This window comes from Squalius cephalus, assembly GCF_949319135.1.
Source record: "Squalius cephalus genome assembly, chromosome: 3".
Lineage (NCBI taxonomy): Eukaryota > Metazoa > Chordata > Actinopteri > Cypriniformes > Leuciscidae > Squalius > Squalius cephalus.
Genome location: NC_137124.1, coordinates 6,827,325 through 6,850,089, shown reverse-complemented (window position 1 = coordinate 6,850,089; position 22,765 = coordinate 6,827,325). Strand labels below are relative to the sequence as shown.

The 22,765-nt window shown below is 40.5% G+C and overlaps 2 protein-coding genes across 2 annotated transcripts in view; both read right to left on the bottom strand.

The window, feature by feature from the left end:
* The window catches only part of LOC307156321 (immunoglobulin superfamily member 1-like), a gene marked incomplete at its 5' end in the record, with an annotated part of 516,462 nt that overhangs the window by 441,981 nt on the left and 51,716 nt on the right, over positions 1-22,765 (bottom strand). The gene's annotated exons all lie outside the window — the stretch shown is intronic.
* Positions 1,418-22,239, bottom strand: LOC307155388 (leukocyte immunoglobulin-like receptor subfamily A member 3). The gene is made up of 7 exons (XM_079865985.1): positions 22,190-22,239; positions 8,871-8,906; positions 7,914-8,168; positions 4,677-4,931; positions 4,278-4,568; positions 2,853-3,110; positions 1,418-2,756 (listed from the first exon to the last, which is right to left on the bottom strand). Exons 1-7 carry the CDS (start codon positions 22,215-22,217, stop codon positions 2,452-2,454), a joined length of 1,428 nt encoding a protein of 475 aa, XP_079722111.1. The 5' UTR covers positions 22,218-22,239; the 3' UTR covers positions 1,418-2,451.

Here is a 22,765-nt window from a genome sequence, read left to right as displayed (position 1 = left end):
TTTTGTAATATATTGCATTATATTTTGCAGTATATTCCCATATATTTTTGTTCCGGAAGGGGATAATCTGAAGGGCAGCAGCTCATGAATGAACTGAACATGTCTGGAGGATAGGGGTGAGCGAGGCACAAACTAACGCAGAGCTAGTTTTAACCATAGACTGTAAAAAATATGGACAAAGCGTCTGTGATGTCACCCATAGACTTTCTGAAGAACGGTTTTGAGGCCGTTTATGGGGGGTATGGGCGGCGCCATCTTGGAAAATCTTGGGAAATCCTAACCCCGCCCACCTTCTGGACAATCCATATATGGGTAAAAGGGCGGGCTTTGTGTGAGACTGAGCCGGCCAGACCCGCCTCTTCAGCCAAGCAGCCTCAGCCATCTGTAACGTTACAAGATCGACTGGCAGACTAGGCTACTTTTTACAGTCTATGGTTACTACATGCACTGCAAAGCTGCTGAAGAGTACAACCCATCTGAATTTGCTGGTAAGTTGTAACGTGAAGTTCATGTATGTCTCTTAAAGGCATGTTCAGACACCTTATAGTTATGTATCCTGCAAGGTACTATCCGGGTAAACTCATGTGAACAGTTAACAAGTTAGTACTACAACGAACACAACCCATTTTATGTACGATATTTCAATACAAATGTGTCAGATCATGGCCGAGACGTCAAATTTCAGGAATTCCACTCGGCGCAGCCTATGCTCGTTATCAGCTGTCAATCAAGCTGTCAATCAAAGTTAACCACGCCCTTATTTGTCATACATTTTATATCTAAATACGATCTAAACTAACGAGTTAGAAAAAAAATCACCCCCCTCACAGTTGTCAGGCACTTGGAACCTATCGAAAAATACAATGAAAGTCCATGGGACCAACCTGTAAAAACATGAATTTATGCTGTGAAAACGGACATTTTAACATGAGGTCTATGGACATTTGCTCCCTTTTGAGACCTGCCCCTAGCGGATTTTCGATGTATTGCAGTTTTTCGCACTTCCGGGTAGGCTTCATTTTTCAGATTAGAATGTTGCTGCTTGGTTGTAACACACGGTTTAAAACTGTCCACACATGCCAGCATGATGAAACTTAGAGCCCGTACACACAGAGACGCGTTCAGCTGTATAGCCTACGTAAATCGTACACATCCGGCGTTTTGAGAGCCTGAAACCGCTATTTTTTTAAACCGGGTCCCAGAGTGGATAAATCTGAAAACGACACACTTGCGTTTTCATGTGTACAGCCAATCCGTGTATTTTGTGAAACGATGATGTCATCACCCCACGCGTCAGCACCGCTACGTCACGTAAGAGAAAAACAACTGCGGTGTGTCCGTGTTGCAGAAGCTGCTGAGCCTCTTATTTCTTTATGTATTATTCACTTGAATGTATTTTTGTTTTATTTCTTTATTTCATTATTTCTTCATATTTTCTTTCTTATGCTATGATGCTTGTCTGTTGTCTGATTAAGACATTTCATATTTTGTACCAGGCCATTTATGGTTGTTTATATTGTTCAATAAAGTTATTAGTAAAAATAAATAAATAAAATAAAGAAGAAACTACTGAGCCTATTATTATTGTATACAGCGCACAAGGTATACGCACATGCTCCAAGTCTTCTCCGTTTTTAGTGTATCTCTGTGGCAGAATTACAGCGCCACACACTGGTCTGGCATGTGAACTACAGCGTTTTGAGTCGGTTTCAGTGGTTTCGTGCGTACGCAGATATTTCTTGAGACGACGGAATATTTTTTTTAGAGCGAGGGAAAAAAGATTGGATTGGGAAACTCTGGTATTGTGTGGATGTGGCCTTAGTGTATTTACTAGTTCTCATATCAACAATATAGTGAACATTCTTTGGATGATATCACTGAACATTTATTTAACCATTGCAAAAGTGAATTTCTTTAAGTACATTTTTATTTAATGTTTATTTAAAATTAGACAAGTTTGATATTATTTTAATCTCCAATCTATTATTTAACAGTTGAGATAGTTATTTAATGCTGATCTAACCAGCAGAAGACACTAGCAGGGTTTGAATCCCAGTTGTACAGGCGGGGCATGTTGTCACACTGCGTTACAATGAGCCTCTATTAGAACTATGATATTCTATTCTACACTTTTATCAATTCTACTGAGAAATCATGAGAAAAAGGTGAATAAAGACAGAGTCAGAGTTCAGAAATTATTAATTATTATTATGTTTTGTACTATGCTGTATGTGGTAAAAAAGTAAATACTCTGAACCCCAATGAATTTACACAAACTGAGAAAGTCAAAAAAGTATTAGGCTGTTCCCGCTCTCTTGATAATGAACTCTGAAAAGATCTGAGATCATAATCAGCCTGTCACTGTATATAGAGATGATTACAAACTCTTAACAAACATAATCTGACTGAGTGTGAGACAAAGTAAACTCTTTTCTACTCAATGTCTTCAGGTTAAAGTGATGTGATGAAATGATGAACACACTCACCTGATACTGTCAGTGTAACTCCATCACTGATCTGTGTGTACTGTGGGGTTTCAGTCTGAGTTCCTCTACAGCTGTACAGACCAGCATGAGACGGATCCACAGATGTGATTATATAGATCTGGTCTTTTTTTGCTCTGTTTTCTTGTCTTGTGTCTTTATACCAGCTGTACCTCCAGACTCCTGTCTCCTGTATGACACATGTGAGAGTGACTCTCTCTCCTCTGAACACACGAACATCAGGCTTCACCTTCACTACAGGTTTGGGTCTCTCTGTGAAATGAGCAAACACACACTTCATCTTTGAATCTTTTAAAACTCAAAATTAGCTTTCACTGAAAAAAATCTACAGAGTAAAAGGGCACTTACCTCTCACTGTTATCTCAACATAACTGAAGTGTGTGTAGTATTCTCCTCGCTGTGCTTTACACTTGTATGTTCCTCCATCAGAGACTCTCACAGAACTGATTGTTTTAGTTCCTGCATAATCACCGGATTCAGAGTTTGAGTCTTTCCTCCAGAGAAACGTCCATCCAGTTGAGCTTCCCACGTCACAGCTGAGAGTAACTGTGTCTCCAGTGAACACTGAACTCTGGGGCTTTACAGTCAGAGTCGGCTGCGGTTTATCTGGAAGTGAACAGTGATGCAGTGTTGAGCTCATTTATAGTGTTATTGCTCATATCTTGTCTTGTCTTTTTTTTGTACAGTAAACTGTCATTTATTTTGATTTAAAGGGATGTGTCCTTTCTCTCCCACTAGTGACACCACTGAATAGAATAGCAAAAATATTGACTTAGAGAAGTCTTCATTTACAGAACAAAACAAGGAGACCATCCAAGCAAAACCACAAACTAAACAGTTTATCTTAAACTAAACACAGATGAGGAACATATTTAATAACCAAGGCAACAAATGAGAACATGCAGCATGACAGGATCAAAACATCTCTGAACAGGAATCAATAAGATGTCACTCTTTCAAGCTAGCCAAGAGTTAAAGTCTCAGCTAAGCTCAGGTCTAAGGCTACTTCACACTTCTGGCACTTTGATATTGCTGGATATAGATGGTTAAATGTCAATGTTAAATAAATACAAAATTAAATAAAAAAAAGATAGAAAGAAAAAAGATGCAGATAAATGTAAGAAATAAAAATATAAAAAGAATCCAAGTTCTAATAATGTTTAATGCTGAAGTTAATGTGAGATTTTCAGACTTGAACCTTAAATTTCTCCTAAAATGGTTTAAGGCTTAATTTTTCATTTTTAATTTTTATTTTGCCCTGCAAGAACTGATTTTTTTATATTATAATTATGATACACATTCATTTATTTATATTATTTTTGTATTATTTACTTCTGTATTTTATGTATGTATTTTAAGTATATTTCTATGTGCTTATTTCTATTAAATTGTAATATTGTGGTGACATTTATCTAGTGACAGGAAAGTCAAAGTCTAATGGTCCGATGCTTCTACACTCCTAAAACATTATCACTGACATGAGGCTGAAATTATTATCAAAGAGTGACCAGTTGATATTTGAGCTTCGATGTGCACATTAATGCAGTCGAAACATCCATTTATCGCACATCTCATATACTATGAATGAATATTATTTAATGGACCTGAGCTAACATGAACTAACAATGAATAGTTGTATTATCTAATGTTAACTAAGATTATTAAATATCAAATGTATTAATATGCATTAACAAATGGAACCTTGTTGTAAAGTGTTACCAACAAATCAAACAAACAAATAATTCTGTCTGAGGAACACATGAACACACTCACCTGATACTGTCAGTGTAACTCTATCACTGATCTCTGTGTACTGTGGGGTTTCAGTCTGATTTCCTCTACATCTGTACAGACCAGCATGAGACGGCTCCACAGATGTGATTATATAGATCTGGTCTTGTCCTGCGCTGTAATAGATCTGGTCTGTTCTTCTGCTGTTATATTGATCTTTATACCAGCTGTACCTCCAGACTCCTGTCTCCTGTATGTCACATGTGAGAGTGACTCTCTCTCCTCTGAACACACCAACATCAGGCTTCACCTTCACTACAGGTTTGGGTCTCTCTGTGAAATGAGCAAACACACACTTCATGTTTGATCTTTTTTAACTAAAAATTAGCTTTCACTGAAAAAAAAAAAAAAAAAAGAGTAAAAGAGTGAAAGAGCACTTACCTCTCACTGTTATCTTTATTGCATTACTGAAGTGTGTGTAGTATTCTCCTCGCTTTGCTCTACACCAGTATGTTCCTCCATCAGAGACGCTCACAGAACTGATTGTTTTAGTTCCTGCATCATCACTGGATTCACGGTTTGAGTCTTTCCACCAGTGAAACGTCCATCCAGTTGAGCTTCCCACGTCACAGCTGAGAGTAACTGTGTCTCCAGTGAACACTGAACTCTGGGGCTTTACAGTCAGAATCGGTCTATCTGGAAGTGAACAGTGATGCAGTGTTGAGCTCATTTATGTTACTGATCATATCTTTCACTAGTCTTCTGTTTTATCATTATTTTTTGTACAGTAAACTGTGTAATTTATTTTGATTTGAAGTGTTTGTCTTTTCTGCTCCACTCAAAAATGATTCATAGGTCCCTTCTTAGGTATGACACATTTAAATTGTGTTCACTTTATTTAAATATATCTAATTAGGAATAATACATATATATTTAATAAGTCTAAAATAAAATGTAAATAGTGTCATCTATGAGATTTATTTTATTTGATTAACTCAAATTAATTTGGCTTCGGAGCGCGCCATTTGCGTATGTTAAAGACAAGCTCAGAGAAGAACATGCTCAGAGAGTGTGTGTGTGGCTCAGAGAGTGTGTGTGTGGCTCAGAGTGTGTGTGTGTGTGTGTGTGGCCGCCATTTTCTCGTCTAGGACTGCTACGTAGTATTCATTATTGGTAAGTATTATCTTGTTTGTATTTGTAATAAACCTCATGTAAGAGAATGTGTATATCATAATTTTGAGTGAAATATGCAACAGCGGTGAAAGTTGTGCGAGGTGAATTGAAAAATAAGACATTTCACCATAAAATCATGAAGTGGGATGTTCTGGTAATTTCAGGGAATATTTCGAGTTCAGAGTTTTAACAGGTTATGTGACAGACCCGGGTAAATTTACGGATAAGCGAATAACCTCAACTTTTTTTAATATTAAAAATAAAATATGCTAAATATCATCATACAACAAATGCTGAAGCAAAAAGGCTAAACAAAATAATAAACTTATATTATATTTGCAAGCACAGACTGTTTTTAGTTCAGTCAATCTTTCTTTATTTTATAGGAAACATCAAAAACAATATAATTCTTGTTCACAGTAATATTCTTCTCAATAGTTTAATCAGTAATAAAAAACTGTTTAAAGATTAAAAGATCAGTTTAAAATAATAATGATAGTAGCCTACAATCTGAACGACTCTCTGCTTCTTAGCGTCTGTTTTCATGGATCTGTGTCTCATGTCGAAGCTGCGTCCTCTTGACGTCACATTTATCGGCCGCATACGTCATAAAGAACGGCTTATTTCAGGACAGTCACCATTATAAAACTGAGCGTTATTGCTAGTGAAGTGTAAACTGTTGTAGTTTCCTCATGGGAATGTAATGGTCAGTTTACTGAGATGAAGAGCCTCATGACGTTTGCGGCAGATAAATGTGACCTCCGGAGGATTCAGTCTTCCACATGAGACACAGCCGGTGACTCCAGGATTTGATGATCTGTGAGATTGAGAATGTGTGTGTGTTGTTCACCATGAGCTCTGAGTGACTGGACTTACTCACAGCGGCCTTTCTGGAGCCCATAACCACGAGTGAGAAAGGTCGATATTAACACCAGTGTTGGTGTCGGCCCGATCGCGCTCTCATATTCATACTCATATAAATGCTCTGATACCAACAACCGATACTAATGCAGTGTGTGTACAGTGTGTACAGTGTTTAAGCACCATGATACTTCATTGTTTGCTATGCTATTTAATATCGTATTCATCATAAGGGTATTTGCATGCACAAAATGTATGTTTTATGTTCCAAAAAGGAAGAGAAAGTTGGCAAACCACAGTTTGTTACACAGTTACAAAATAATGTAAATATATGTATTTCATGTTTTCGAGTGTTGAGTCTAATGGCCATTGAGTACATGAGATACATGTTTCTATTATTGGAGCTGTGGTGTGCAACTCTCTCTTCCCTTTGGCAGTTTCTGTGGTTGAGATCCTCACTGAGTTTGTTTTGTCCGCTGGATGTGTGTATTTTGTGTTGAGCCTTTATGATAAATATACTTTTACCACAACCATAACCAGCTAACAGGGAACATTATCATAACTTTGGCTAACGTTAAGGATCTCTCAAAGTTATGAACAAAAATTCTTTTTTTCGTGTTATCTGGTCTTTAATAATGTTCTCAAAATAAGCACAACAACTGTAGGTTTCTTCATCTTTAACACTCTTGGACCCATTTAGACATCGAGTTCATTCAACACTGAGGATTTTGCTGTGCATCGCGTCACTATAACGTTCCCTGTTGGATTAATTAGTAAAGGTTTTTTGAGGAGGATTTTTGAGTTGTTAATACAAATTATGTTAAAAGAATATTTCAGGAACATCAAACTAACCTTCCAAAAAAAAAAAAAAAAAAAAAAAAGAAAAGCTCCACTAGCACTAAGAAAAATGGACACTTTAAAGTTTCCATCTACAAAACAAATATTTTAAAACCGTTCTTAGAAAAAAAATGTATAATCTGTGAAAACACTGGTCTGGGTTTGTGGTTTTGACTTCAACACTAATAATCTGTAAATCACGTCATTCTCTCTGACTTCAGTCCAAAACTCATCAGAACTGAACTCAGTCGCTCAAGTCCTTTTCTATTCTCATGACACTCATGAATATCTCCTGTAACCATAGTGACAGTGACTAAATATCAAAGATGGAGACACACATAAATTAAAGATGGAGACGCCTATAACACTGGAAAGTCACAATTTACGTGATTTTATAATGAACCAAAACCTCCACAAAACATGCAACACACACAAGACGTGTGCAGTTACTGAATAATTACTAAAAAGTGAATTGTCAGTCCTCTTATAACAGTGGTTCTCAACCTCTCCTGCAGGGACCCCCTGACAGGCCATGTTTCTGTTTTAACCCTGAAATGGCACACCTGATTCAATTAATTAAAGGCTTAATGAGTAGTTGACTAATTGATTAATTGAATAATTCCTACTCTTCCTACTCTGATAACTACTCATTAATTGAATCAGGTGTGCCATTTCAGGGTTAAAACAGAAACATGGCCTGTCAGGGGGTCCCTGCAGGAGAGGTTGAGAACCACTGTCTTATAAGAACAGATGTGGTTGAAAATTATAAGTGATGATCATTACACAGATGTGAATATGAAGACTCACCTGATACAGTCAGTGTAACAGCATCACTGAGGTCTGTCCATGAGTCTGATCTCGCTCCTTGACAAGTGTATTTACCACTGAAAGACACATCAGCTGTGAAACTGAACTCTGCTGCTGTATATGTATAGTCAGTGTATCCATCTTTAAACCATCTGTATGTCTGAATGTCTCCTCCTCCCTGTATGTGACATGTGAGAGTGACTCTCTCTCCTCTGAACACAGGCTGATCTGGCTTCACCTTCACTACAGGTTTCCCTGAGAAACATAGAAGTAAATATTGAAAACCATTGCAGTATCAAGATCACTGTCATGAACTCAAAACTTCATCAGGAGAAAAACACTTAAATTAAAAAACTAGTTTGCTTGTAAATTGTAATGATTACATCAAAAATGTATATGTTGGTAAAAACTAAATGAAACTGATATATTTATCCAGTCTGCATATCTTTGTATTATTGCTCTTCCAGTTCTGACCAGTAGATGATGCTGTTTACAGTCTGAGTGTTTAAAGATCTGAACTGAACTTACTAACTTCAGTCTGTCTGTTCTCAAGCCCTTTTCTCTTCCAGCCCTTCAACTAAACCACACTGAGTGAATAAAGCTGAGCATTGAAGATCTTAATGACACACAGTCAATAATTAATATTGCAGCAAAAACTCAGAAACACGCAAATAAAACTCACTGTGCAAAACTCATTTCTGTTTTATACAGTGGATTATGATCTTTTAAAATCAATGTCTGACTGAACTACTTTACAACTGAAGACTGTTTGATTGATTGATTGAATAAATAGCAGATTTCTGTGATGTTTTCCAGCATAAGGAACTACAGTCAGATGATTATGTGAAATATGCAAAACATGGACATTAAACATCAGCAAACAGACAAATGAGGGATCCTGATGTAACCAACACAATTCACATTAGTTAAAAACTAAAATGCAGTAACGGACAGTACCTTGACTGAGTCCAGAGTGAACGAGGGACATCAGCACTAAAAGCAGAAGAAACACAGATATGAATCATTACCATCATTCAACACAATGTAAATCACACACTGAAACATGTCTAGAGTTTATTCTACATGAACTGAAAGTGTGTTTCTGTTGTGATGCTCATTCAGGAGAACTGATGGATTATTGTCCAGCATTTAACATCATCACACACGATGACGTCACAGGACTCGTGAACTGATACGAGAGTCGATTCAGCAAAGAGGTTGATGGCAACACAAGACAATTTCTAGATAGCATTAAAGCAAATGCCAAATAGATCAGGATGATGTTGTGCGACAAAGATATTTCTACAGATGAAGTTAGATCTGGGATCAGTAAACTGAAAGATAATAAATCTCCTGGTAACGACGGTTTGATTAGCGAATTTTACAAGGAATTTCAAGAACAATTATCTACATTTTTATTATGTGTGTTTAATGAAGCTATAGAACGTGGCGAGTTACCTCCATCATTACGCCAGGGATTGATTAGTTTGATACCAAAAGCTAATAAGGACACTACTCTTATCGACAACTGGAGACCGATTACATTACTTAATAACGATATTATTAAGGTATTTGCTATTATTTTTGCAGAAAGATTGAAAAAATGCTTAGAACAAATTATAGATGATTGCCAATCAGGATTCATGAAGGGCAGACATATAAGTAATAACATTCGTTTGGTCCTAGATTTACAGTAATTGGTTATAATGAGTATATTGATAGTGAAAGTTTTATATTGTTTGTAGATTTTTATAAAGCATTTGACACTGTTAACCACAATTTTATGTTTGAGACTTTAGATTTTTTTTGGCTTTGGTAATTTCTTTAAAAGGGCCATTTGTGCGTTATATAATGGGTGTAATAGCTCAGTAAAACTTGCAAATGGCACTACCCCCAGATTTCTTTTAGAAAGAGGCATAAGGCAGGGATGCCCAATATCACCTTTTTTGTTTTTACTTGTAACTCAGACAATGACTCTTTATATTACTTTTTTTTTTTTTAACGGCATCAGGATTTAAGAGAAATAAAATGCTGTCAATTAGCAGATGATACAACAATATTTGTTCGAGATTCATTAGAAATTAAAAGTGTGATTGATTGTTTAAATAACTTTTCATTAGTCTCAGTGTTAAAATTAAACTTAAACAAATGTGAGTTGTGCCCTCTGAAAAATAGTGAACTTCTTGATGGCATCCCTGTAAAGAATGTTATTACCTATTTAGGAATCAAAATATGTAAAGACGAAAGGGAAAGGGGTCAGCTTAATTTTCAATCTGTAGTTCAAAAAGTTCAAAATAGATTTAATTTATGGTTAATGCGAGACTTGTCAATTAATGGTAGAATTCTTTGATCAAAAACTGAATGTTTATCTCGTCTGCTCTATCCTGCTATTTCACTAGAAGACCCTGATAACATAATTAAAGAAGTCGATAAAAATCTTTTCAATTTCATTTGGAGAAATAGATCTCATTACATTAAAAAAGGTATCTTAACTAATTCGGTTGGTAATGGAGGTTTAAATGTGCTTGACTTCAGCACTTCAAATAATAAAAAAAAAATAGATGGCTCAAGCATTACTTTCAATACAAAAATAAAATCTGGTATTTAATTCCTAATCTACTTTTTGAAAAGATGGGTGGGGTTGCTTTTCTGTTGCAGTGAAACTTTGAAATCAGTAAGATTCCCGTTATAAGTCATTTTCACAGGCAGGTGCTACTCTCGTGCATGCTTATCTACAAACATCATTTTTCTCCAAACAAATGTATAATTTGGAATAACCGGTATATAACGTTTAAGCATAAAACTTTGTTTTTTCAAAAATGGGCTGATAATGGCATCATATTTGTTAAACAGTTATTTAATGAAAATGGGCACCTGTATACTGTAGAATTTCTTCAAAAGTATAATTGTCACGGTTGTGAATTCATTGTTTCCTCTGTGTCTCGTGTCATTGTTGTTTACATGTCTGTGAGTTTGCGGGAGTGGGCGTTGTCCCGCTCACGTGTTTGTTCAGTGCTCCAGCTGTTCGCAATCATCTCATTCCCCACCTCAGCTGATTCACATTACCGTTCCCTATTTATACTCACTCATCTCTCCATTCCAGTGTCCATCCGTTGTTTGCTGTTCCTGCGTGAATGTTCGTGTCGTCTTCCGGGTTGTCGTGTCTTCAGTGGATCCCTGTTGTTTCACCGCACCCGAGCACAGATCACCGAGCACCAACACTCAGCACCGAGCACTTGACCATCGAAGTCCCTGTGTGTCCGAGTCTGAGCGTTTCCCCCTGTGTGGACCGTCCGGAGCTGATTCCTGCACGCGAGATCGCGACCGCACCCTGAGAGGAACTTTCATTCCTGAATTGTCTTATTCTGTGTTTGAGTTCCAATAAATATTGTTCACCTGCAATTGTTTCCAGTCTTCTGTCATGACAGAACGGATGGACCAAACGATGGGAGCAGCGGGTGATTCATCTGCTTCACTGGAGGATTTCATTCGAGTATGCATCGGCCGGATGGATGCACAGGAGCGCAGCCAGGGGGAGACAGGACGCGCTATCCAGACTCTGGTCACACAGGTGTCCGAGCTCACCCAGCGTTTTCATCAGCTACAACCCCCCACTGCGCCAGCACCTCCAGCAGCACTTGCAGTTCCCCCCACACCACCTGTGCCTCTCTCCCAGTCGGAACCCAGACTGCCCACGCCTGAATTATACTCTGGTGAGCCGAATTTCTGCCGTCCATTTCTGACACGTTGCAGTATGCATTTCTCATTACAGCCCAGAACTTTTGAAAAGGAGGAGGCGAAAGTAGCCTTCGTTCTGACGCTACTGACTGGGAGAGCGGCGCTTTGGGGAACTGCAGTGTGGGAGAATCAAGACCAGTGCTGCTCCTCGTTCCAAGCCCTCTCGGCGGAGATGAGACGTGTCTTCGACCGAGCCGTCGAGGGGAAGGAGGCTGCCAGGGTCTTGACTGACCTACGCCAAGGAGACCGATCGGTATCTGACTACTCCATCGAGTTTAAGACCCTGGCGGCCGGGTGTCGCTGGAACGAGGAGGCGCAGTGGGACCATTTCCTGCATGGGCTGGCCGAACGTGTCCAGAGGGAGATCTACGCCCTGGACCTTCCTTCAACGCTTAATGGACTCATCGACCTGGCCCTGAGAGTGGACGCCCGTCTGTCCAGGATTGGGCAGAGAACACCCACCAACCCAGTTCAGAGTCGGAGTGAGAACCAGCGGTCCAGCGGCCTGGACACGTTCGGCTCCCACGATCCCGAGCCCATGCAGGTGGGGCGAGCTCGGCTTTCCCGGGAGGAGAAAGAAAGGCGGAGATCCCAGGGCCTCTGTCTCTATTGTGGTGGCAACGGACATTATGCCTATAGTTGTCCAGTAAAAGGCCCAGCCCGATAGTAAGTTTGAGGCTACTATCGGGTGGGATCTCCGCAGGTAAGACCTCATCCACTTCCACCATCCTCCCGGTAAGACTGAGATGGTCTACTCTGGATCACCACTGCACTGCACTCATTGACTCTGGGGCAGAAGGTAACTTTTTGGATCATCAGTTTGCACTACAATTACAGATTCCTCTTCAAACACTTTCCCAGAAGATCACAGTCAATGCATTGAATGGACAGACTTTACCCACCATCTCCTTGGTCACCGAGAAACTTACACTCATCACTTCTGGAAATCATGCTGAAACTATATCATTTTACATTACGGACTCTCAACTCACACCCATAGTTTTAGGACACCCCTGGCTCAGTTTACACAACCCGCGTATCGACTGGAAAAGACGGACCATCTCAGCTTGGAGCACTGAGTGTCACAATTCGTGTCTTGTGTCTGCTTGTTCTGTTGTTTCTGTCCCTGTGTTACAGGAGGAAGTAGTGGATTTATCAAACGTGCCCGAGGAGTACCGTGACCTGAGTGAAGTGTTCAGTAAGTCTAGAGCTGCTTCTCTCCCTCCGCATCGTCCCTATGACTGTGCTATAGATTTATTGCCAGGTAAGTCTCCGCCTAAGGGCAAGATTTATTCACTTTCAGTTCCTGAGAGAGAGGTTATGGAGAAATATATTTCTGATTCTCTAGCAACCGGGTTCATCCGCCCTTCCTCTTCTCCAGCGGGGGCGGGGTTCTTTTTTGTGGGGAAGAAGGACGGCTCTCTGCGACCTTGCATTGATTACCGAGGACTGAATAACATCACGGTAAAGAATACTTATCCTTTGCCGTTGATGTCTTCAGCCTTCGAGAGGTTGCAGGGAGCGTCTCTCTTCACTAAATTGGACTTGCGTAATGCTTATCATTTGGTCCGCATCAGGGAGGGGGACGAATGGAAGACTGCTTTTAACACCCCTAGGGGGCATTTTGAATATTTGGTTATGCCTTTTGGGCTTTCCAATAGTCCCGCAGTCTTCCAGGCACTAGTCAATGATGTGTTGCGAGACATGATCGATCAATTCATATATGTTTACCTGGATGACATATTGATTTTTTCTTCGTCTCTCCAGGAACATGTGCAACACGTACGACTAGTGCTTCAAAGGTTACTAGAGAATGGGCTTTTTGTCAAGGCGGAGAAATGCGTTTTCCATGCACAGTCAGTTCCTTTCCTGGGACACATCGTGTCGTCTGAAGGTATGCTTATGGACCCTGACAAAGTTAAGGCTGTGGTAGAGTGGCCAATCCCAGATTCCCGCAAGGCCCTGCAGCGGTTTCTGGGATTCGCCAACTTCTATCGGCGTTTTATTCGCAATTTCAGCCAACTAGCCGCACCTCTGACTGCCTTGACCTCTCCCAAAACTGCGTTCAGGTGGTCAGACGCAGCTGAGGCTGCGTTTGCCAAACTCAAGAGCCGCTTTGTTTCAGCTCCTATTCTCATAGCCCCTGATGCTTCACGTCAGTTTGTGGTAGAGGTCGATGCGTCGGAGGTGGGGGTAGGTGCAGTGCTTTCACAACGTTCACCCTCAGACGACAGAATGCATCCCTGCGCGTTTTTGTCACATCGATTATCTCCTGCCGAACGTAATTATGACATTGGTAACCGGGAGTTGTTGGCAGTCAAGTTAGCTTTGGAGGAATGGCGTCACTGGTTAGAGGGTTCAGGGGTACCCTTTACAGTCTGGACTGATCACAAGAATTTGGAGTACATTAGAACCGCTAAGAGATTGAACTCCAGGCAGGCTCGGTGGGCACTTTTTTTCGGTCGTTTCGATTTTACACTTTCCTATCGTCCGGGTTCCAAAAACGTCAAACCCGATTCTTTGTCGCGTATTTTTGATCGTCCCGAACACGAAGCTACTCCTGAGCGCATTTTTCCTGAGACCCTGATTATCTCTTCGCTCACATGGGAGGTCGAATCGAAGGTCAAGAGGGCCTTAGAAGGGGTAACGCCTCCGATCCGGTGCCCACCTAACCGCTTATTTGTGCCGGAGGAATTACGATCAGACGTCGTCCAGTGGGGTCATAGTTCCAGTCTAGCTTGCCATCCAGGGGTGAGTCGTACCATATTTCTAGTTAAGCAGCGATTCTGGTGGCCCCTGATGGCTCGTGATGTTCACAATTTTGTTTTGGCTTGCTCTAGTTGTGCCACTGGTAAGTCGTCCAATCGACCCCCAGCTGGGTTACTTCAACCGCTGTCGGTGCCTTCGAGACCTTGGTCCCACATCGCTCTAGATTTTATCACCGCCCTCCCACCCTCCCAGGGTAACACGGTAGTTTTGACCGTGGTGGACCGATTCTCGAAGGCAGCCCACTTTATTCCCTTGCCCAAATTACCTTCAGCCAAGGAGACAGCGGTGGCAGTCGTTGATCACGTCTTTCGGTTACATGGCCTCCCGACAGACGTGGTTTCTGACAGGGGACCCCAGTTTGTGTCCAGATTTTGGCGAGAGTTTTGTAAATTACTGGGGGCGACGGTCAGTCTGTCCTCTGGGTTTCATCCCCAGAGCAATGGCCAAACTGAGAGAGCCAACCAAGATTTGGAAAGATCATTACGATGTTTGGTCTCCAAGAATCCCTCCTCCTGGAGCCAACAACTTTCCATGGTGGAGTACGCCCACAATACGTTACCAGTGTCATCCACGGGCCTATCTCCGTTTAAGTGTAGTGTAGGGTACCAACCACCTGTTTTTCCTAGTACTGAGTCCGAAGTCGCGGTCTCCTCCGCCCACGCCTTCATCCAGAGGTGTCACCGTACTTGGACGAGGGCCCGAGAGACTCTCCTCCAAGTGCGGGAACGCACCAAGGCCAAGGCCGATCGCCACCGGTCAAGGCCTCCCGTATACGTCGTCGGTTCCAAAGTGTGGCTTTCTACTAAGGACATTCCGCTCCGCTCCGTTTCCAATAAACTGGCACCCAAATTCATTGGCCCGTTTTCTGTCACTAAGATCATTAGTCCAGTGACAGTCCGCCTCAATCTTCCTCCAGTGTACAGGAGGATTCATCCCGTTTTCCATGTGTCTAAAATTAAGCCCGTCTTTTTTGCACGCATTAATCCGCCAGCCCCGGTTCCCCCCCCGCCGCGACTCGTAGATGGGGAACCATCCTATTCGGTCCGTCGTATCCTGGATTCCAGGCGGAGGGGACGCGGATTTCAGTACTTGGTGGATTGGGAAGGTTACGGTCCGGAGGAGAGAAGTTGGGTTCCTGCTCGTGACATCCTGGATCACTCCCTTATCGATGATTACAATCGACAGGTAAGGAGTTCTGGGAATGCCGTGAGGCATTCCTAGGAGAGGGGGTACTGTCACGGTTGTGAATTCATTGTTTCCTCTGTGTCTCGTGTCATTGTTGTTTACATGTCTGTGAGTTTGCGGGAGTGGGCGTTGTCCCGCTCACGTGTTTGTTCAGTGCTCCAGCTGTTCGCAATCATCTCATTCCCCACCTCAGCTGATTCACATTACCGTTCCCTATTTATACTCACTCATCTCTCCATTCCAGTGTCCATCCGTTGTTTGCTGTTCCTGCGTGAATGTTCGTGTCGTCTTCCGGGTTGTCGTGTCTTCAGTGGATCCCTGTTGTTTCACCGCACCCGAGCACAGATCACCGAGCACCAACACTCAGCACCGAGCACTTGACCATCGAAGTCCCTGTGTGTCCGAGTCTGAGCGTTTCCCCCTGTGTGGACCGTCCGGAGCTGATTCCTGCACGCGAGATCGCGACCGCACCCTGAGAGGAACTTTCATTCCTGAATTGTCTTATTCTGTGTTTGAGTTCCAATAAATATTGTTCACCTGCAATTGTTTCCAGTCTTCTGTCATGACAATAATATTCCAGTAATCCCAAAAGAATATTGTATAGTGTTCGATGCTATACCATCCGGTTTAAAATGTCTGTTTAAAGGAAATGTGAATAAGGACACTGTGAGTTTCTGATCTGACGTTGCAATTAAATTATTGCTGATAAAAGATGGAATAATTACTTTATTAGGAAGTTACTTATACAGCCCAATACCTTCTAAAACATACTGGCTTTCTAAAGTTGAGTGACTGGACATATGCATGGTTGCTGCCAAAAAAATATTGCATAACAAATAAGGTGAGAGAAGTACATTTTAAGATACTTCATCTGGTGCAAAACTCTTTTTCTTCAGTTTCGAGCTGATGTAGATGTTGAATGTGATTTCTGTGGCACTGAGGAGGAAAGTGTTGTCCATTTATTTTGTAGTTGCATTTACAGCAAAACGTTTTGGGTAGATTTGGAATGTTTTCTTTGTAAATGTTTAAAGTTTGTTTTTCTGAAAAATATGTTTTTTTTTGTTTTTTTTTAATGGACAAAGACTGTCACCAGATGTGGCATTCATTATTAATCTCTGTTTGATAATTGGAAAATACCATATTCATAAGCAAAAATGGGCTAAAGAAAAAACAAATTTCTTGTTGTTTTGGATAGAAATGAAGAGTTATATTGAGTTACTTCTTGGGTTGAAAAACAGCAAAGCAAAATGTACTAGGTCTTTATGTGAAGCTTTTAGGTTATTTATTTGATGATCTCATACTCTTTTTCTTTTCCTTTTATATTATTTTCTTTTTCTTTTACTTGAATAATTTATTTTAATTTGCACTATATTTTCTTTATTTTGTTGTAATGTTGAATTTTGAATATTGTCTGTATTTTTTTTTTTTGTTGTTGTTAAAATCTATTATTTGTATGTGACTGGCAATAAAAAAAAAAGAAATAAAAAAAAAAGAGTCGATTCAGTGATTCACTATTTGATTCACCGATTCACTGTTTGATTCACTGTTTGATTCACTGATTGACTGATGCTCAACAATAAAGCAGCAGTTTGAACCACTGAGCTTCACAACATACAACATTATACTCATCAATAAATGTGATATCAGTGTATTTCTATAACTGTCTTCATAGTTGTTCTTCTCTTGTTTTGTGTTTTTTTTTTTTTTTGTTGTATTTATTCATTTTTGCTCCCTATTGAATTTTGTCTGTATAACATGTTCCTGACCCTAACATGAAAGACACTATTAAAAATGTATAAATAATATAGAATTATGCACCTTTCACACCACTACAAGGATTATATCACAGTACATAAAGACACACTTTATGAATAAAGACACTTGCATACACACATGTTAAAAATTAAATATTAACATTAATGTGATTAAAGTTTCACATCACTGATTCTTCACTGGAGCAAAACGAGCTTCAGAATCAAATCAGGTCAAAGTGTTTGAGACACATGACATCACTTCCTGTTTGACGTCGGCACCCTCAACTTCATTGCACCTTTAAGTTAAATTGGCTGCAAAAATAATTTGGACACTTAGTGTGTTTCACATATAGTACACTTTAATGACCCAAACCCAGTTCAGCTAGCCTATAAATCTAGACGCACTCTAGCGGCAGCAACTTTTATTTTGCAGCCAGAGTAGTCTAGCAACTCTCCATTGCCTTTCGTCAGGCCAATCACATCGTGTATAGAGTCGGTGGGCGGAATTAACATAATGACGACAGAGTTGTGATGGTTTCGTGTGAATTTCCCAAGCGACAACCTCCCTGTCTCTCTCTTGAAACCAACACGGAAGTGTATTAAATGGCAATTCATCGACTGGCCACTTGAGGCTGGATGCAGAAGTGAGTCAAATCTGCATCTCCCCCATGTTAAAATGACCAACTTTACAGCAGAAAAAAACATGTTTACAGCCTGGAGCAAAAAGTGGCTTTGGTCTATACAGCTAATTTTGCCCTTCATGACAACTGTGAGGGGGGTGAATTTTTTTATAACTTTTAAATTATATTAAGCCTTAAATTTCTGCATAATTAAGGGTGTCCACTTTTGAGTGACAGGTGGATTGGTCATTAGTCATCATTAGCCGTCTGTCTGCTGTCTGTTAGCTGTCACATTACCTCAGCTAATTGTCTGACTAAAAATAAATAAATTCGGGAGTGACGCGCTGCCAAGATGGCGACGGTCGGCCACGCCCACTTTAAGCTTCAAAAATGGTCTTCAGAAACCTACGGGTGACATCACAGACACTACATCTGTCAGGGTTGTTGCAGGATGCTGAAGACGAGGACACAGGAACTTCAATGTAGTTGATTTATTTACAAACTAAGCTTCCAGAAACATACAGGAACAAAGGAAAAACTCTGTGGTGTGGCCACGGCGGAGCAGACTGTGGGTGTGGCCACGACGAAGCTGTCGGACCCTTCGGGCGTCCAGGGCGGTGAGGACCCTTCGGGTGGCCATGGCGGTGAGGACCCTTCGGGTGGCCATGGCGGTGAGGACCCTTCAGGTGGCCATGGCGGTGAGGACCCTTCGGGTGGCCATGGTGGTGAGGACCCTGTCGGCACGACCTCCATGGTCCCCTTAGAGGACGTACTGCGCCCCCCCCCCAAAATTTTAATGGGGAACTTGACAGTCACAAAGATTGGCTCTTGGCGTTCGGGACTGGACTCCTTGTACTCAGGACTAGGCAATACTGGCGCCGGATCAGCGGGCTCTGGGCTGGGCAGGACCAGCGGGCTCTGGGCTGGGCAGGACCAGTGGCAAAGAGGACTCTGAGCTGGGCAGGACCAGCGGATTGGAGAACTTGGGGCTGGACGGGACCGGCATATCAGGAAACTCGGGGCTGGACGGGACCAGCATATCAGGAAACTCGGGGCTGGACTCATGGGCCATAATCGATGTGTGTGTTGCCCACACACACACAGAATAGCCGTAGACACTACAATCAGCACTGTGTCTTCATGAGCAGATTCAAGGGCGGCGTGCTCAGGCTCTGGTGGGCAGGCGATTGGCTCTGGTTCTGGCGAACAGGCGATTGGCTCTGGTTCTGGCGGACATGCGATGGGCTCAGGACATACTGGACTCAGAACTGGCTGGAGTGGAAGATCTTCCACCACAAAGTTGGATCCACACACCCATAGCGTGTGATCCACGAACTCCAGGAAAGTCAGATCGAGATCTTTTACCAGAAGTATTTGGGCAAGAGGGTCTTTCAATCCACCCCAAAAACTCTGTTTAAGTTCCTCTTCATCCCATGTCACGTCATCATAAAGATCCAGGTAAAGCCCCGCATATTCCTCAAGTGAGCGCTCATATTGAAAAGGATAGGTGTTTCCATGGGGTTCACCTTTTTCTTCTTTTTATTCCTCACCTTGCTCATATTTGGTTTTTAGTGGTTGGTCGTTCTGTCAGGGTTGTTGCAGGATGCTGAAGATGAGGACACAGGAACTTCAATGTAGTTGAAGTATTTACAAACTAAGTTTCCAGGAACATACAGGAACAAAGGAAACCTCCAGGAATTCCGTACACACAACCATACATGGACGACGACCAACAAACACTGAGGGAAAACACAGGGTTTAAATGTACTGGAGCTAACAGACACAGGTGATGGGAATGTCTAATTAAACAGACAGGGAAAAACTAACAGGATTAAACCAAAATCACAAAGACAGGGGAAAACAAGACCACAGAACAGAACTCAACACATCAAAACGTGACAACATCCATATTTTTTTTTTACAGTCTATGGAATTTCCCTGCTACTTGAAAACAAAGAATGGCTGCAGATGGTCTTTCAAATCAGCTTTGTCCGTGACTCTGGAAGACTTGGAGTTAAGCTTTTCTTTGAGAAAAGAACAAAGAACGGCACTGAAGTCATTCTTAAAAAAGGAAGATGTGTTCGTAGTTTTGCCGACCAGATGCGGCAAAAGATTAATTTATCAACTAGCTCCTGGTGGGAAAACGCTCTGGTTGGTTGTAGCGCTATCCTATTGTGTGCAGAGGGAATCTGAAAGACAACCGTTTATCCCGGCCCTCAGATTGAGTCCTGCCAATGGTGTGTTCCCAGACCCAACATCTCGATGTGTGTCTGGCTTGCCAGGCTACAGTTCAGCTACAGTGAACCAGAGAGAAAAGCTGCTGCAAGTGACCTCATGCTTCTGGTCTAAGAGTATTTTCACACCTCGTGTGTTTCAGCACTTCAAGAGCTCTCGCCTCGTCAGAAATAATTCATACGTCAACACTAAATGATCTCAGTTCCTCCTAAAAGAACCCAAAAACAAACCATATTCAGACCACAGTATGTTAATGTGTTGACCGCTTGCAGTCTCTCAAACAAACTAGTGTGAAAAAGCTCTTAAACCACATTAAACATGTATCAATATATTTGCTATTTACATAAATAAAGCTCATCACAGTTTTCAATCAAGACATTTGTCAAAATAAAATGTATTAGCCTTGCTAAAATATGAATAAATAAATTTTAAAAGGACAACAAAAGTCTGAGACACTTCCTGGTTGTCCAGCATTGGTGGAACATGTTCATATGTCGACGTCATGAACTTGTTCTGGAAACCTGTGGTTATTCTGACACACGTGTGAACTGACTTCACACAACAACTAAATATGAAGTTCAGGCGAACTGGTCAAAAATAACTGAAACGTGTCTCAGAAAAGAGAAGTTAGCTCTGAGAAAAGCTCTACTTTGTTTGATAAACTGTTTGTTTGAAAAACGAAATTGAATTGGTCAAATTCATTTTGCAGTTATTTCTCAATAAGAGAGTCAGAGAGAAAGAGAAGTGATAGAGAAGATGAGTGTGTGTTCGGTCTCTGTTCTCAAACTCTCTGAGTCTCTGATGGAGAGATTATTTAAAGATACAGCATCATTCAACACTAACTCACATCAACACAAATACATCTGATTTCCCAGACACAAAAGACATATATTTGAAATATATTTTAAAACTATATTTTGAAATATATTTTTGGAATATATGCAAATATTCGAAATTGGCCCAATGAATATATTTTAGTTAAATATGTGAGATATGTCAATATGTACTAACAACATATATGTTCATATATGTTTTAACTTTTGCAAATTGTTTCAGTTGAAATATATTTTGAAATTTAAAAAGTTAACATTTTCACAAACAAACACTTCACTGTTGGAGTGTCACTGTTATACTTGCATCATAAATATTGTGCATATTTTCAATATTTAAATGACTTCAGGAAAGATGTCAATAAAACACAACAATAAATCTAATAATTGCACTTAGTGTTAGGTACGTGCCACCTAATATGGCCTAATAGTCCTAGGAAAGCAACTATCTGTCATTTTACATTGCAGTCATTTAAATGTAAGTACAGTATTTATTATAGCTGTGTGTCATAATACAGTAGTGAAATATGGTAGCCTACTGTTGTGTATAGGGGAAAAGTAGAGGAATTACTATGATCAAAATACATTTCCAACCCTTCTTTAGCAAGCTAAAAATTTTATGACCATATATTTTGCCATATATTTTACATTACATGTTATAAATGTAAATATATTTCACACTTAAGATCATATATTTTTGTTATATTTCATAATATATTTCAAAATGATAAATATAAGTGAACAACAATGCAAATATATTTCAATGTATTTGGAATATATGCCACATATATTTTTGACACTTTAAAATATATTTCAATATATTTTTTTTTTCTGTATGGGTCTGTATCTCAACTACTTGAAATAGGAAGAAAGATGTTACAATATCAAAGCAGAAATACATGCACACATTGCCTCCATCTTTCACATGCATTATCACACAGATAAATGCATCATAAACCTCTTTATCTGATCAACACGCAACAACATCACATAAGATCTGATCAATACATAATACAATAAGCAGTGAGGCTGCGGATTCATAGACTCTTCTACACAACACTCATTATTTTATCCCATCTTCAGCTGAATACAATGCATTAGGAACAGAAAACAGAAGATAGTAAAGAATATGATCAAATACTCACAGGTGAGAGGCAGTGCACAGGAGCCCATACTGTCACATTAATAGACTGTGTTAACAGCGCTGAGTGTAAAACACACACTTCCTGTGCTTGAAAGAAGAGACGAAGGAGGAGGAGACAAAACTCTACACAGAAATACACAGATAAAGGAAAGAGAGATCCAGTCTAAGATATTTAGCTACTAATTTATTCAAGTTGTCACGACTCTGTTCATCTACTTAAAGGAGAACTCCGGTCAATTTTAACATTGAGTTAAAAACATCCTGTTTTTCGGTTGAAGTCCAAAGTAGTCGATTGCCGAGTTCACGCGCGTGATCATAGGTAACTAAACCTATGAGTGTGAACTCTGCAATCGACTACTTTGGACTTCAACCGAAAAACAGGATGTAAACAAAGGTATTTGCGCTGGCTTAAATAACATCATTTTTATACATATCTTTCACATCTACTGCAGTCAGACTCACTCGTGTTCACTCTTAAGGAATCACTCACATTTTCTGTGCACTTGTAATGACACATCAAGGATGTTAAGAGGCTAAAAGCAGGTTTAGTACTTGCCCCATTGAAGTCAACAGGGTG

Bases quoted from the DNA above. Each gene is read 5' to 3' on its own strand.
- LOC307155388 (XM_079865985.1), bottom strand. From the start codon at position 22,217: ATGGGCTCCTGTGCACTGCCTCTCACCT. The intron at 8,907-22,189 runs GTGAGTATTTGA...TTCTGCTTTTAG, and splicing joins CTGTGCACTGCCTCTCACCT to TGCTGATGTCCCTCGTTCAC. The intron at 4,932-7,913 runs GTGAGTCTTCAT...GTTCACTTCCAG, and splicing joins TGTTACACTGACTGTATCAG to ATAGACCGATTCTGACTGTA.